At 40.4% G+C, this 16,908-nt stretch overlaps 1 protein-coding gene across 13 annotated transcripts in view; it reads left to right on the top strand.

Moving 5' to 3' along the window:
- TANC1 (tetratricopeptide repeat, ankyrin repeat and coiled-coil containing 1) overlaps nt 1-16,908 on the top strand; it is a 239,589-nt gene that overhangs the window by 104,788 nt on the left and 117,893 nt on the right. For all 13 annotated transcript variants that reach the window (XM_058694414.1, XM_058694489.1, XM_058694453.1 and 10 more), the window contains exon 3: nt 2,562-2,762. In XM_058694414.1, coding sequence (XP_058550397.1) covers nt 2,562-2,762 — 201 coding nt within the window. The remainder of the gene's footprint in view (nt 1-2,561; nt 2,763-16,908) is intronic.

Genomic DNA, 16,908 nt, shown 5'->3' with positions numbered 1-16,908 from the left:
CTGCTTTGGAAACTCATCCCCACCATACTTGGAGTTAATGAAAATATTTGCTTTGCTTGATATAAACAAAGTTTATGGGCACATTTTATAATTAGGAAACCCTTTAATTTTCTTTTATCCTTAACTCCCCTCTTTTGTTTGTATCATTGGAGAATATGAAGTATTTAAGAAAATAAACCCTTTCTCAGTAAGGAGCTTATTTTTTATTTCTGGTGTTGTTAGATGCCTTTCTCCCTAATATTGTGTCCCCATCCAAATTAAGGGACTTGAAGTCTGGTTTGGGTTTTGTTTTGTTTTGTTTATTGTAAAGGTTAGAAATATTTCTGTATGAGTAGGGAAGACCATACCTTGTCACAGTGCCTGCTCCTATCCGGCCAGTCTAGACATTGGACTACCAGCTTGGTGATTGGGATGGTGTAAGTGCCAGCCACAGGGCAATGCAGCTCTTTTCAAACCACATGGACAACCTCTTCAAGGTCCCCTGCACATCCTGTGCATGTACCCCTTGGGGCTGTGGCCTCAGCGCTTTCCAAGTTCTACCTCTCCTAGTTTCGTTGCCAAATAGCCAGGAGTCAGATGACCAGGCACCGTTCTTGTAGGCATAGCACCTGCTTACATTCCCTAGATGAGACCAATGTGGTGGTGGGGACTGGTCATGAGCACCAGATATAGGACCGGAGAAAACAGCTCTCTTTTCCTCTATCTTCTCAAATCTCCTTAGTCGGGGAGGCACTTAGCCCCAGTGGGCACTGGCATTGCAGTATACCCCCAGCTCTGCCTTAAGATCTCTTTCATTGACAGATAGTCAAAGGAGAGGCACCTGGGAAACTTCATGTCCTGGCTCAAGACCTCAAGGACAAGTGGTTTCAGAAAGATTTCTGGCTTTATCCACAGTGGTGTAAGAGTGGCTCCTGGGTCCTGGGAATTGGTGGTATCTCACGGTACACATCATAAAGCAGGGTGAACGAGGGTTATAGGAGGACCAGAGTGGGTGACTTCGCTGTTCACATAGATTTAGGATGTAAAGATTTCCACTAATTCCTTCTTGCTTCCTTCCCTCAGGGACAGAACATTTGTGTGAATGCTCCTTTTTTTGAAAATTCTGGTGAAGGTTTCCTGGTAATTGTTTTCTTCTTCAAATACCAGTCACTTGGGAAACTCAAGATTTATCACTAAATGTCCAAGTTTGTTAAAATCCTTCAAGCATAGCTGGCCCAGGTGTGACTAAAATTACCTTTCTGATGTTGCCAACTTATCCATTGTGGGACCCACGGCCTTTCTGTTCACAGATCTACTGGTTTTGAGCTGCCTTTGAGGATTAAGCATGAGCCTGTCTGCCAGTTTTAACCCCCACCCCCCAAACTCCCAGTGTGTGGAGGGGGTGACTACATATTTCACCGTGCCTCCTAACATGAAAAACAAGCACAGCGATGCAATTTGAACTTGATGGTTTGGATCACATCCCTTTTGAGTCTTGCGCACAAAGATCTACACAAGTTGAGTTCTGATTCAAATCCAGGCCTTGAGTTTTCAGAGTCAGGAAGGCCTGATAAGGACCATTTGGGTAGTATTTATCAGAGAGACTAGTTTGCTTATGGAAAACTTTCTATATCTTTCCAGTTCTGGATATAAATTAGAGCTTGTAGATGTTTTAATCATCAGGGTAATGATTTACCTTCCCTCTTTACCTGTCCTCAGTTGCTTCATAGTGCACACTAGAGGGGGGGAAGTAATGGGTAGGGGAGGAACAATAAGAGGAGAGCTTGTTATCGGAATACTTGAGGACCAGCTGTATCTTTTTCAGAGAGGCTAATCCTCACCACCATACTCCCTTCCTTTTGTACTCTCTATACTGTAATTGCATCCTCTGTATTTTGTTGTTGGATCTGCTTACCCTAGAATATCTGATTTCATAATAGTAAGCTTGTTTATTCTTAAGCTGAATACCAAGAAGAACCAGCTTCATCAGTAAGCCATATTTCTAGTCTCATGACTAAGGGTTGGGCTGGTCGAATTGAAGGAGGGTGGACCCTGTGCCATGGGTAGTATGGAGTGGATCTAATGAGAGAAGAGATACAGTGCTGGGGAGGAATGTTGAAGTAGAGAGACCCTCTCTTGGAGTCTTTTATTGGAGAGAAGTGAAGTCGGAGTTCTGGAATGAATCTGGGTGTCCGAATCTACTCTAAGATACTTGGATAAGACCAATAACCTCCCTCCCCTACTTCAGCTGAAATCTGAAGTCACAGCTTCTTGTGAATCATTCATACTTGGTCTTAATCTAATCTGAAATTGATGGCTTTCTGGACCCATTGTTAGGAGCGAAACTGGGCCAGTTGATATGGTCCAGAATGGTGTATGAGGCAGAGTTCATTGATACTTGAGTGGTGAAACTTGAATTTTCTCTCACATAGAAAAAGTTATGAGTTGTAGAAGAAAAGAAAACATTAAAAAAACAACATACATAGGTGACATATGAGAATTATGTTCTAAGGATGTAGTTCTTAGGAATTAATCTACCTGTAATAGATGACCTAATTTATGGTTTTTTCTCTTCACTCCAGGAGGTGACTTTGGTCCAGAGACTTCTCCCCCAGTCCTGCCCCCTGGCCATGGTGGTGACTTCTCTGTGAGCAGCGTTCCTGTGGCAGAAGACACCTACAGGGTGAGCTTGGCCAAAGGTGTCTCAATGTCTCTGCCTTCATCACCTCTGCTGCCTCGACAGTCTCATTCGGTGCAATCAAGATCAAATAAAAAATCCCCAGGTAAGTAAGCAACAAAACAGCACCCTAACTGTCTTCGTTATGTATGTAAGGCATGTATTGAGATTAAGCAAAACTAGTGCTTGTAAGAAATTTCCTGGGAGGTTTTTTCTTTGTTACAGTAACTTCTGGAAGAAGAAAATCTCTAAAAAACAAAGTTTTGATTTGAATTTAGACGAATTTCTTTAGTTCAGCCTATATACAAACTATTTTGATTGCTTAGGTTATACTTTTACCAAGATTCAGGATCTTGTTATCAGTATTAATGTTAGTCATTGGTCTTGTTTTCTTGGTGGTGAATTAGGAAATGCTATAATCTAAACTCATTGTAGTGCATTTAAAGATTTTGGATTTTGGCAAGTGTAATCTGACAGCACTCCATTTATTACTGCCAAGTGTTATATACTGATATACTTTCCTTGATTACATCACTCAGCATTTGAGTAGATATACAATTTGTGAAAATTCAGATTTGTAAAGGGTGGGAACAAGGGTCTCATGGATTACTTGTTTAAAGTATTTTGGCTTCCTTCATCATTACCAACTTTTTGCACTTAACATTACCAATGAAAACACAAACGTTAGTTAACTTTGAGAGGTTACGAATCAGATGTGAGGAAAGCCTTCGCAATCATGAAAGTTCTTTGATCTTCTTTTATGTTTGCTGAGCATTTGTTTTCTGAGGGTAGTATAGTTTGGGGTCTTTATTGATCAATCTTATATGCCAGTGAAAGGATTCTTCTCATTTATCCATGAATGTGTTTGGGATTGGTCTACATTGTGTCCTGGGCCTATAAAATTGGTATCTGTTTTTCTGGTTTCCTAAATGTTTGTATTATTTGAGATGTGATAGGCGAGATTTCTGAATCATTTAGTGGATATTTGCAGTTTGTGTGGTGACAAAATTAAGAGGACAAACCTTGACGCTTTGAATGTTAGAAATGATGCTATGAATTGGTAAGTGTCCAAAATCTTTTATTGTCCTAGAGCTTTCTTATTTTGGACAACATTGTTTACAATCCAGTCATTAGCTGGAACTTGGAAACCTTTTTGGTATGAAGCAATTTCCTGTGCCAAGGAATTTGACCTGTTTATCAGTATTTGGGGAAATTCCTGGAATGTCCTTCTTTCTCTTTGCCTTTCCCTACAACTGTATCTCTGTCAGATTTCTCTTCTTCTTTCAAATCCTGGTTCCCACACTGCCTTTCTTGCTGGTTACCACATTGGAATGACTCTATGCAAATTGTACGTAGCGTTATACTTTTTTCTGTATCAGCCACGTCATTTGCCCTTTTTCCTTGAATCAGTGTGTTCATGTGCATCCTGTGTCTGGTGGGCATGGACAGGCATGATGTCTTCTTTAAGTATACCTCATCTATAAAAAACAGATAATAGAATTCTGAACCTATCTGGATTCCTAAGGGAATAGTACTTGCAAGTGCCAAGTGCAGAGATACGACCTTTAGGAGAATTTGCCCTCCTATATAGCCTGTGCTGCTGCAAAGGAATTGATGCTTCTTGGGCCTTAGGCCTGGTGAATGCCTAAGAGAGTAGGGAATATGCATTTCAGATAGGATTTTATTATTAACAAATTAAAGGTTTGTTTTAGTGGAACTTCAATCTTCTTTTTAATTTTTCTTAATTTGATTTCTTTCCAGTTCTATGAAGATACACTTGACCCATAACACTGTGTGTGTTTCATGTGTATAACATAGTGATTTTGAATATGCATGTGTATATTACAAAATGATTACATTAAGGTTAATTAACACATCTATCACCTCATATAGTTATAATTTGTTTATTTTATGAGGTTTTAGTGGGATGTTAGGTAGCAATGAATGGCATGGCAAGCATGGGAAGTATGGCTATCCAGAAGTGTCTCAGAGTCTATAGGCTCACTGGTCAGAAATCCCTGACGAGGCCTGGTCTCCTGTGTCCTGACCAGATTTGATATCCTTAGTGTTGAGAAAATATCCTATAGTTTGTTTCTTCTCCATGGGGATAAAATTTATTTCTGCTAAACTCTTCGCAAGGCCTTATGAATAGAAGAGAGTAGTTTTGCAACATTCAACTTTTTAATGGATTGAAGAAAATACTCTCCATTTAGATGCTTTGGGTCCAAATTTAATACACTAAGCAGATTCTCCTCTAACGGAGCCATGCTTGTGCATTGCCTAAATTTGTGCAGCAAATTAGTGTCTCACAGTGGTAATTTGGCTTCATTATCTTGGCAATTTTAATTCAAAAGGGAAGCTAAGGGCAGAGATGCTTGCTTAAAAATGGCGTGACTCAGAGTACATCAGACAATAAACAATGTTTTTCTACAGGGTCTAACACAGGCAGGTTTCTGTTCAAGCCATATTGTTAGAAAAGTACCCAGAGACCTACTGTTCTACCTGCCTGTAAAATAAGTTGACATATGGTTGTGAACGTGCACTGGATTTAAAAAGAGCCTTCTATTTAAAAAGCTAGCACTGTTGCTAATGATACAGTAAATACATTGTGTGTGCCACACCCCTAAGTATTGAGGCCTGCACTAGTGGGCTATGCTTCAGGATCTTGTCATCTTTCAGACCTAGCTCTGAAATTACCTTGATGACTTCTGTTCTCATTTTTAAGACAAGACCCTCTCTCTCTCTTAAGAAGGTATATTTAAAAAAAAAAAAAGAAAGAAAGAGAAAGAAAGAAAAAGGAAGGAAGGAAGGAAAGAAAACCTAAACCTGTTTTACTTGTTTGGATAGAAACTCTTCACTAATTGATGCTAATCAAGAAACTGTCAGGGACTGAAACTATTTTGGCAAAGGTCAAATACTATAAACCCCTGTAATAGGCACTCAGCATAGCCTGTATTAATGAAAGTTTGTATTTTAATACAATAGGTGATTAGCTCCTGGGCCTTGGGAACTCTGGGCCAGAGAGTTTCATTAACCTTGCAATAATGTGACCCTGCACTTTTCATTGTTGAGTTTCTTACATTCCACTTATATTGCTAGTTAATATTATTTACTCTCCTACTACCTTGCTTCATATATTTATATTTTTTCTATTATTTAGTCTGAAGCTGCAGTTTTTGAGTATTGTTGCAAATTTTTTTTTTTTTTTCTGAATGATAACTACATTGTGGCTAAAGAAAACAAGGACCAGTATCCCTTATAGTTTTGTGGTGGTTGCAAGCCTTTTTGGACTAAGAAGTCATTAATATTTGTAATGTATCCTTTTGTCTTCCAGAGAAGAGCAAAGCCCATTTCCTGTGGTTTATTTATTAGTAATATCATTAGCTACTTTATATTTGGATTATATTTCCCAGATCACTTTGGGCCCATTATGAAACACTCAAAAGGTAGGACATGAACGAGAAGCAAGCTTTTAAAATACTGTGATGGGGGTACAGCAGCAGATGGTGGAAAGTGGGTGATCTTGCTTTTTTCATCCTCACTTATACGGGGAGACTGGATGGTGCTGGCTGTTTGCACCTGTGCTGCTTCCGGTTCTAGTTCTGTCTCCGTTGACAGAGCTGATGTAGCAATTGTGAAAACCCTTCTGGCTGTCTGTTTCTTTAAGGGAGAAACCTCAAAGCTGACAGCCTGTAAAGTGGAAGTCATTCTACCCTTTGATTCTTGGACCGTAAGTTAATTCTCTGCCAAGGCCCTCACCCTCTAAAAGTGTTTCTTGTAGAAAATTTGGCGATCCCAGGATAGAAACAGAACTACTCTTAGCGTTTTTATTAAAAAAATTATTTTTACCTATTCCATCTAGACCTGAAACCACACTCGCGCTGCTTTTTTTCGCTTAATATTATATCATGAACAATTTCCAATTTGCTTGAAGAACTTGAGATTTAATGTCTGTTGTTTCAATATCCCATGATTGATTAAAAAATTTTTTATATGTTTTATTTAATGTTTTATTTATTGAGAGACACAGAAAGAGAGAGAGAGAGAGAGACAGAGAGAGCGGGGGTGGGGGAGGAGCAGAGAGAGAGGGATTCACAGAATCTGAAGCAGGCTCCAGGCTCTGAGCTGTCAGCACTGAAAGCCCAATGCAGGACTCGAACCCATGAACCACGAGATCATAACCTGAGCCAAAGTCGGGGATGCTCAACCGACTAAGCCACCCAGATGCCCCTCTATGATTGATTTTTAACTAATTTCCAGTTGTTGGATATTTGTTATTTTTCAGGCTTATTTATTTATTTACTTTGTTACTGTGGGTTTGTTTTTTTTTTAAGTTTATTTATTTTTGAGAGAGAGCAGGGGAGGGGCAGAGAGAGGGAGAGACAGACTCCCAAGCAGGCTCCCCAGTGCAGGGCTTGAACTCACAAACCGTGAGATCATGACCTGAGCCGAGATCAAGAGTCAGACGCTTAACTGACTGAGCCACTGAAGTGCCCCCAGGTCTTTTTAAATTGTAGCATAAGCCCAGACATTTTGCTTTGTTCTTGCTGTCAAATGCTTATGGATTCAAAATTATTAATTGCGGTAAAATACACATAACAAAACTTACCATTGTAACCGTTTTCTAATGTACAGTCCGATAGTGTTAAGTACATTCACATTGTTGTGCAGCCGGTCTCTAAAACTCCTAATGTGAATGTTTTGTCCAGTAATTTTTACACATATCCAATCTCGTAAGAGTGGCAAGTTCCCAGAAGTGGAATTATTGAACAAAATGGACTGCATTTTTAAAGAATCTCGATACATACTGCCCAGTCACTTTCCAGAAAAGCTGTATTGATTTCACATTCCCTCCAGCATTCTTTGAGAGGCTGCTTTTTGAAGTTAATGTCTTCTGGGAACTGTCTTAGATGGATACTGCTGGTGAGGTGCTTTGTCCAGGCTAGCTGTGGACTACTCAGAATTAGTTAGAAGGGGCTGAGAGAAGCCCTCCTGTCACCTTCCTCTTTTGAACTCCCCTCTGTTGGCACCTCTCAGGAAATTCTCACTTTCTTTTCCTTCCACGATACTGTGTCAGGGGAATTATCACAGCTGAGTCAGATCAAGTTCATGGTCAGAAAAACATAAAGCTGGCTTCCAGTTTTAGCTACAGTAACACTCTGTTATGTGGGGAAGATGATAGACATGTTAGAGTTGGAGAGGCCGCCAGGCCACCTGTGCAAGGCCTCTTTGCAGATATGGAAGGGATGGAAGGTATAGAGCTTGCCCCAATGGGCAAGTTATTGATAGAGTTTTGGCCTTAGCCCAGGTCCCCTGCTCTGTTCCCAGTACGTTCTCCTAGTCCAGTCTGCATTGTTCTGCCTGTACATTGTTGACACATGAGCTGTAAGTGACGTGGCTTTGTGTTCTGGTTGCGTGCACACAGGGAGGCCATAAGCTTATGTGCCCACATGCATCTGTGACAGGAAATGCACAGTCCCAGTACAAGCCTGCTTGTAGAACCAGCGAGTGCTAGGCTCTGCTTTCACCTAAGTGGTCAGGGCCACATTCAGTGCTCTGGCTTTCATCAAGGACAGTTCCTCCTGCTGTGTGAATACGAAAACATTCTTTGTTTCCTCCTGGAGACTTGTTATTTGATAGCCTTCTCCTAGAAGTAGGTGGCTGCCTGTGCCTCACTGCCACACCCAGCTGTGACCCAGACACACGCTTTCTGTTGTTCGGTGTTTACACATAGAACTCATGTGCATGCCTTTGCTCCCCTGTGTGAAGCTGCGGACCTTTTTGTGTGCCATTGACTAACCCACCCTTGATCCTGGTTTGTCCGTACCTTGGACTCACCCCAGAGTTTTAAAGACTGCTGATGCCTGAATTCTACCTTCAGAGATTCTGATATAATGCATATGAGGTATGGCCTGGACATTGGGATTTAAGATTTAAAAAGAAAAAGCTTCCCACATGATTCTAATTAATATGTAGCAAAGTTTGAGAACCACTGATAAGGAATTAGATGAGATAATCACATATTCTTTTTTAATGAAGGTAAATACACAGGTATCTTTATTTTCTAAATTTTAGAAATCGTATTTGAGGAGGGAAATACATTACAAAAATGTACTGAAGATACAGTAAATCTTGGTTTCCTCATGCCCCCAGAAAGACAACTTCTTCTGACAGTTGGTTGAATGTCTTTCCTGCCCTGTTGTGTACCACTAAATGACAGTGATGTATTTGCCCATTTGCCTGAGCACTGGACATGTGAGAAGCTCCCAGTTTTCCGCTAAATAAAGAACAGTGGAAGAACATTCTCGTATATTAGTATTTAAAGGCCATCTCTGATATTTTCATTGCATAGACTATGAAAGTGGGATTACGGGGTGAAAATATAATGAATGTTGAGAGTGGTTTATTCTATACTTGTCATTTGTGCTCTCTGGTGTGTGTGTGTGGTGGGGGGGATTTTTGTGGCATTTGCCCTCTGTTCTACTTGGGTGATAGGTATTTCTTATCAAATCATCACAGCTTTCTTGCTGTTTGTTTTAAGGCCATCGGTCCTGTATGTCACTAAAACATTTTCTCAGATGATCATTTTCCATTTAATTAGGTTTATAGTGTTTTATGACCCACTAAAGTGTTTTTTGTTCTCTCCGTTCAAATTTACATACTTTTCCATTGTGATTTATCCCGTTGCATTTTAAAACACAGCTTTATTGTGATGTATCACATACCCTATAATTCACCCATTTAAGGTTTACAGTTCAACATTTTTAGCATTTTCACAGGGTTGTGCAGCCATTGCCACAATCTAATTTTAGAACCTTTTTATCTGCCTTAAAAAAAAAAATTGCATTAGCAATTACTCCACATTCCTCCCTACTTCCCTCCCCCTCTTCCTAATCCACCATCCTGCAGCCCTAAGCAAACAGTAATCTGCTTTCTATCTCTGTGAATCACCCTTCCTGGACATTTCATATAAATGGAATCTTGTAACATGTGGGCTCCATGGCCGACTTCTTTCACAGAACAGTGTTCTTTAGGTTTGCCATGTTGTATGTAGTATGTATCCGTACTTTGTTCCATTTTATTACCTAATATTTTGTGGTATGTGTGTGCCACATTTAAAAAATCCATTCTTCAGCATATGGACATTTGGGTTTCCACTTTTTGGCTCTTACGAATAATGCTGTTGTGAACACTTGTGTATACATTTTTGTGGGTATGTAGCTTTTCATTTCTTGGGTATACACCTAGGAGTAGAATTGCTGGATCATACGACAACTGTATATGTAACATTTGAAAGTACTACCAAAATATTTTCTCAAGTGACTGCACCGTTGTGCATTCCCACCAGCAGAGTGTGAGATTTCCAGTTTCTCTACATTGTTGCCAACACTTGTCATTGTCTGTCTTTTTTATTATAGCCATCCTAGTGCATGTGAGCTGGTGTCTCACCATAGTTTTATTACTAAGTTGTAAGAATTCTTTTTTTATTCTAATTACAAGTTCTGTAGTATGCAACTTTTCTTCCATTCTTCAGGTTGTCTTTTTTCACTTTCTTGATAACGTTGTTTCAAGTGCAAGTTTTTAATTTTGATGTAATCCAGTTCATTTTGTTGCTGTCCTTTTGATGCCCTAATCCAAAGTCACACAGGTTTATGCCTATATTTTCTCCTAAGAGAGAAAAGGGATCAAGATCCCTTTTGAGTTAATTTTTTTATGTTTAGTTTTGAGAGAGAGTGTGCACATGTGAGAAGGTGACAGAGAGAGGGAGACAGAGAATCCCAAGTGGGCTTCATGCTGACAGCAAAGAACCCTGTGTGGGGCTCAAACTCGGGAACTGTGAGATCATGACCTAAGCCAAAGTTGGATGCTCAAATGACTGAGCCACCCAGGTGCCCCGATTTTTGAGTTAATTAAAAAAAAACTTTTAATGTTCATTTTTGAGAAAGAAAGAGAGGCAGAGCACAAGCAGGGAAGGGACAGAGAGAGAGAGAGAGGGAGACACAGAATCTGAAGCAGGTTCCAGGCTCTGAGCTGTCAGCACAGAGCCGGAAGCAGGGCTCAAACTTGGGAACTGCAAGATCATGACCTTAGCTGAAGTCAGATGCTTAACTGACTGAGCCACCCGGGACACCCTTGAATTAATTTTATGCATGATGTGAGGTAGGGGCCAACTTCATTCTTTTACATGTAGTTATCCAATTGTCTCAGCATTGTTTACTGAAACGGTGAGTGGCCTTGACCAAGTCATCTCTATGCTCTAAACCAGCCCTGTTGTTTTGCTTTCCCTTTTGCTTAGTCCCTCCTTCCCATGCCCAAGGTCAGAACTTCCTCTGTTAGAGTTGACCTCGTGTATGACTTGCTTCTTTTGCTTCATCCAGACTTCCCTCGTGTCTCTCCTTTTCGCTGTGTGAGAAAAAACTTCATGCTCCAAATACCTGTAACCCTGTGCTTTCTCCTCCCTGTGCACAGCCTCTCATTGCATGTCTCTGCCCTGACAGTCCATGAGCTCCTTGTCTTTGGTTCTTGTCTTTGTTTCCCCATGGAAGCCTTGAAAACAGGATGTAATCACTTCCGTTGGTTACCCTGGTGAGGGGGCATAGGTATCTACTGGTTAAAATGAATAGGAATTTAGTAATTGGTGGTCATCAGCTCCATGTGATTGGCTGAAAATACTAATAAGCAGTTTCAGTGTAATGACCTTATGTTTATAAGGCTAGAAACATACCTTCCCCCATATCCACAGAGAACTGATTCTTTAATTAATGCCCTACCTCTCTCTCAGGTCTTTGCTATCATTAGACAGTGAGCAAAGGGGAGTAGGTTTTAAGCTGGGTTTGTCAGGGGCCTTCTCAATCCTACTTTTCTGTGCTCCCTCCTGTCACTCTTCCATTTTTTCAGGCTCTTGGCATTTTTGCTGCATGTTTCCCACTGCCTGCGGTTAATGATGACTGGAGGCTTTATCCAGTCACACTTTATAGCAGCGTCAGCTGCACCCTGTGGTGGTGTCAGATGGCAGCTAGAACAAACCCAGTGCCATGCTCAGAAAGGAGTCTTTTTACCTCAAGAAAACAGATGGGGGCAGGGACAGCAGTGGTGGGAATCTCTTCTTTCTGATCATTTCTGATTCTCAGAGAAACACAGAAGTCACAGAAGCTCATGGAACCTACTGTATTTGTAAGTAACATTGATGAACATCACTGAAAAGTAGAAGTCAGCAGGAGGAAAAGAGTGATGTTCCAGCTCGAATCCTCAAGCTTGCTGTGAAACAAGTCTGTGTGTCGGCAGGAATGGGTGGCTGTGTTCCAGGTGGAGGGGCAAGGGTGTGCAAACCCTGGAGTTGGGAAGCTGAAGTGAACACGGAATGGTGATCTCTAGAGGAGAGCTCAGTAAGAACCAGAGTGCCTTACAAAGGGAGAACTGGGACCACAGGGAAAATCTTCATTGTCCAGACCTGGAATGTTAAACCAGTAAGCTTTGTCTCTGGGGACTTATTGAGAGTAGCTAGTGAACAGTCGCACGTGGAACCCTTTCTTGGCACAAGTGTTCTGAGAAATAAAATTTAGGAAACCCTTCCAAGGAGGTGTGACTTTCTTATCCTTTCCATCACCAAGTAAGTCATCCTTTATTGGTTAGAGGTCCTACGTGGCAACTGATGAGCCCACTTTTTTTTTTAATGTTTTGTATTTATTTTTGAGACAGAGACAGAGCATGAACGGGGGAGGGGCAGAGAGAGAGGGAGACACAGAATCTGAAGCAGGCTCCAGGCTCTGAGCTGTCAGCACAGAGCCCGATGCGGGGCTCGAACCCACGGACCGTGAGCTCATGACCTGAGCCGAAGTCGGACGCCTAACCGACTGAGCCACACAGGTGCCCCTCCCACTTTTTTTTTTTTAATAGAATTTTTTAAAGAGCAGTTGTAGGTTCACAGCCAAATTAAGTGAAATGTACAGAGATTTCTCATACACCCCTAGCCTCCACACATGCACGGCCTCCCCCATTATCGACATCTCTCATCACAGTGGTACATTTGTTACGATCCGTGAACCTGCACTGACATGCCGTTATCACCCAAGGTCCAAAGTTTACATTCTGGTATTAGACAGTCTGTGAGTTTGGACAAATGTATAATGATGTATCCATTTTTATGGTATCATACAGAGTATTTTCACTGTCCTAAAAATCCTCTGTGCTCCATTGCATCTCTCCCACCCACTGGCAACTACTCAGCTTGGCAATTACAAACTCCATAGTTTTGCCTTTGCTGGAAGGTCATATAGTTGGAATCCTATAGTATGTAGTCTTTTCATACTGGCTTTTTCACTTAATAATAGTATGCATTTAGGGTTCCTTCACATCTTTTCGTGGCTTGATAGCTTATCTCTTTTTGGTGCTGAATAATAGTCCATTGTCTGAATGTACCACAGTTTATTTATCCCTTCACCTACCGAAGGACATCTTGGTTGTTTTCAGGTTTGGCAGTTTTGAGTAAACCTTCTGTAAACATCTGTGTGCCAGTTTTTGTGTGGACATAAGTTTTTAATGCCTTTGAGTAAATACCAAGGAGTATGATTGCTGGGTCATGTGATAAGAATACATTTAGTTTTCTAAGATACACTGACAAACTTTCAAAGTGGCTGTACCGTTTTGCATTCCCACAAGCAATGAATAAGAATTCCTGTTGTTCTAGGGGCGCCTATGTGTCTCCATCAGTTAAGCATCTGACTCTTGATTTCAGCTCGGGTCATGATCCCACAGTCGTGAGATTAAGTCCCGCATCAGGCTTTGTGCTGGACATGGGGTCTACTTAAGATTCTCTCTCTCCCTCTCCTTCTGCCCCTCCCCTGTTCACATATGCTGGCACGCATGCTCTCTCTCTCAAAAACAACAACAACAACAACAAATTCCTGTTGTTCTACATCCTTACTTGGATTTGGTGTTGTCAGTTTTTTGGATTTTGGCCATTTTAATAGGTGAATGGTGGTCTCTTATTTTAATTTGCAGTTCCCTGATTACATGTTGTGGACCATCTTTTCATAGTTTATTTTCAATGTGTATATCTTTGTTGGTGAACTACCTCTTAAGGTTCGGATCATTTTAAAACCCAGGTTTTTTGTGTTCTTGTTGAGCTTTAAGAGTTCTTTACATACTTTAGATTATAGTCTTTTATCAGATGTATCTTTTTTCTCCCAGTTTGTGGATTGTCTTCTCATTCTCTTGACTGTGTATTTCTCAGGGGAAAAGTTTTTAGTTTTAATGAATTTCAGCTTATAAGTTACTTCTTTCATAAATTGGGGTTGTATCTAAACAGTCTTTGCCATAGCTAAGGTCTTTGGGTTTTCTCTTCTCTTACCTTCAAGGAGTTTCATAGTTTTGCCTTTTACATTTTGGTTTGAGATCGATTTTGAGTTAATATTTGTGAAGGGTGTAAAGTCGGTGTCTACATTTATTTTCTTGCATGTGATGAATGTCCAATCGTTCCAGCATCATTTGTTGAAAAGACTTTGCTCCATTATATTACCTTTATTCCTTTGTTAAAGATTAGTTGACTGTATTTATGTGGGTCTGTTTCTGGGCTCTCTATTCTGTTCCATTGAGCTATTTGTCTGTTCTTATGTCAATACTATATGGTCTTGATTTCTTTAGTTTTATGGTAGATGTTGAAGTAAGATAGTGTCAGTCCTCTAACTTGGTTCTTCTCCTTCAAAGTTATTTTGGCTATTTTGGATCTTTTGCCTTTCCACATAAACTTTAGAATCAGTTGGTTAATATCCATAGACTAACTTGCTGGGATTTTAATTGAAATTGCATTGAACCTATAGATCAAGTTGGGAAAAAATTGGCATCTGGCATCCTGACAAGGTAGAGTCTTCCCTTCTATGAGTATGGAATATCTCTCCATTTAGTTAGTTGTTTGATTTCTTTCACCAGCATTTTGTAATTTTTGTCATGTGGATCTTTTACATATTTTTTTTTATACCAAAGGGTTTCACTTTTTGAAGTGCAAATGCAAATGGTATTGTTTTTAATTTTTAAATTCCATTTGTTTATTACTGGTATATAGGAAATCAATGGACTTTTATATATGAACCTTGTATCCTACAAATTTGCCATAATCCCTGTTCCAGGTATTTTTTGGTCAGTTATTTTGGATTTATTATATACATGAGCATGTCATCTGTGAAGAAAGTCAGTTTTATTTCTTCATTCCCAATCTATGTGCCTTTTATTTCCTTTTCTTGCTTTATTGCATTAACTGGGACTTCCACGGTAATGATGGAAAGGAGTTGGTGAAAGGGGATATCCTTGTCTTATTCCTGATCTTAGTGGGAAAGCTTGTTTTCACCATAAGTACGATATTAGAGTTTTTGTAGATATTCTTTATCAAGTTGAGGAAGTTCCCCCTCTATTCCTAGTTGACGGAGAGTTTTTATCATTAATGGGCGTTGGATTTTGCCATGAATTATCAATGTCTATTGATATGATCATGTGATTTTACTTTTTAGCCTACTGATGTGATGAATTACATTTTCTGATATTGAACCAACCTTGCGCATCTAGGATCAATCCCACTTGACCATCATATATAATTCTTTTTATACATTCTTGAATTTGATTTGCTAATATTTTGTTGAGGATTTTCGCATCTGTATTTATGGGAGTTTTGGTCTGTAGTTTTCTTGTAATGTCTTTGCCTGGTTGTGGCATTAGAACAATGTTGGCTTCATAAACTCAGTGAGTTAGGAAGTATTCCCTTCATTTCTATCCTCTGAAATAGATTGTAGACAACTGGTATGATTTCTGCCTTAAATGTTTAGTAGAATTCACCAATGAACCCATCTGGGCCTGGTGCTATTTTGGAAAGTTATTTGTTGATTCAATTTCTTTAACAGATATAGGCCTATTCAGCTTGAGCTCACTGTTTGAAAAGCCTAGGAGAATAAATTATCCATCAGAAGTCAGAAATCTGTGAGACCCTGGTTTTAGTTAACTAAAATATTAATGATCTTGATAGGTGCAACCGTCTCCATCCGTCTCAGTCTTGGGCAGATTGGAACTGGATTCACCTCCCACTTGGTGTGCTTGGGTAGGTTATAGGTGTTTCCTCATCTGGGAGATGGGAGTAATAATGGTGCTTCTCTTTATAGGGTAACTGAAGTTTAAATGAGATGTAGATGGTGAAGTATAGGGCCTGATATACAGCTTTTCTGTGGTGGTTGCTGTCTTAGTGTAGCCATCAGTCGTGGAGCCGGTCTTCATCTTTCTTCATCTGACTTAGTGGCCTAGAATGGATTCCCACAGTATCTGTCTTCTCAGTTCCCCATCCTCAGCCAGATGCCCCCCAGAGGGATTTCATCCTCAGACATATGTGTTTTCTGGCAAGCATATGTCTTTTTGATGTGCAGCAAAGCTTTATTGTCTGTGAACAGGACATGAAAGCAGCATAATGCAGTGGCTGGCCCACTGTCTGGGTTCCAATTCCAGCTTTCCCACCAACTACTTGTATTATTCATCTCTTGGTTTGCATGCGATTTGTGAGAAGTGATTAAAATGATGTCTGTAAAATTGCCTTGTAAACTGTGATGCAAGTGCAAAGGTTTAAGAAGCTCTGAGCAGAAAAGAGAAATTTGGGCGAAGCAAAGGTAGGATAGCTGGTGGTCCCCTGCCTCAATGACTTGTGAAGCTCCTGTGAGCTCTTTATGAAACAGGAGAAGCGGTCCCTGAAGCTGATGGAGAGTAAGTGCTCCAAAGTGGTTCACACTTGCTCACCGGGCAATGAGAGCAGAACTTCAATGGAAGTTGAGCAGACAGTTACTCGTGTGAAGGTGTGCGTGCAAGCATAGTTACAGAGTCGCTCCTTATGCAGGTAAGTGATAAAATTGGGATTTAAGACAGAAGTCTTTGTGCCAGGTTACCCTTGAATACCCCTTAAGTTGCTCCTAAATGCCATATACAGACAGACTGCCTCTGGATGACACATTTTTCTTCTGCCATTGACACAGATTGTTGTTTATTTGGATGTACCAGATGAAGTAGGAAGCTTGTACTCATGTCTGACTGGTACCAGAAATGTGTACCTTACACACAGAATCCCATTATGTGAGGGTGTGTAGGGCTGAGAGTGGCTGAGGGAACAGTAGGTATGTGTGTCTCCTCCCACAGAATTCTTCTTCTGCCTTGCAGAGCACATGCGGTTGAATGCAAGTGAAATAATTATGCCCAGGTTACAACTCCATTGTAACACTGTCATTTTG

This window comes from Neofelis nebulosa, chromosome 2, assembly GCF_028018385.1.
Source record: "Neofelis nebulosa isolate mNeoNeb1 chromosome 2, mNeoNeb1.pri, whole genome shotgun sequence".
NCBI lineage: Eukaryota > Metazoa > Chordata > Mammalia > Carnivora > Felidae > Neofelis > Neofelis nebulosa.
Note: the sequence above shows the minus strand (reverse complement) of the source record. Positions and strands in the feature narration are given on the sequence as shown.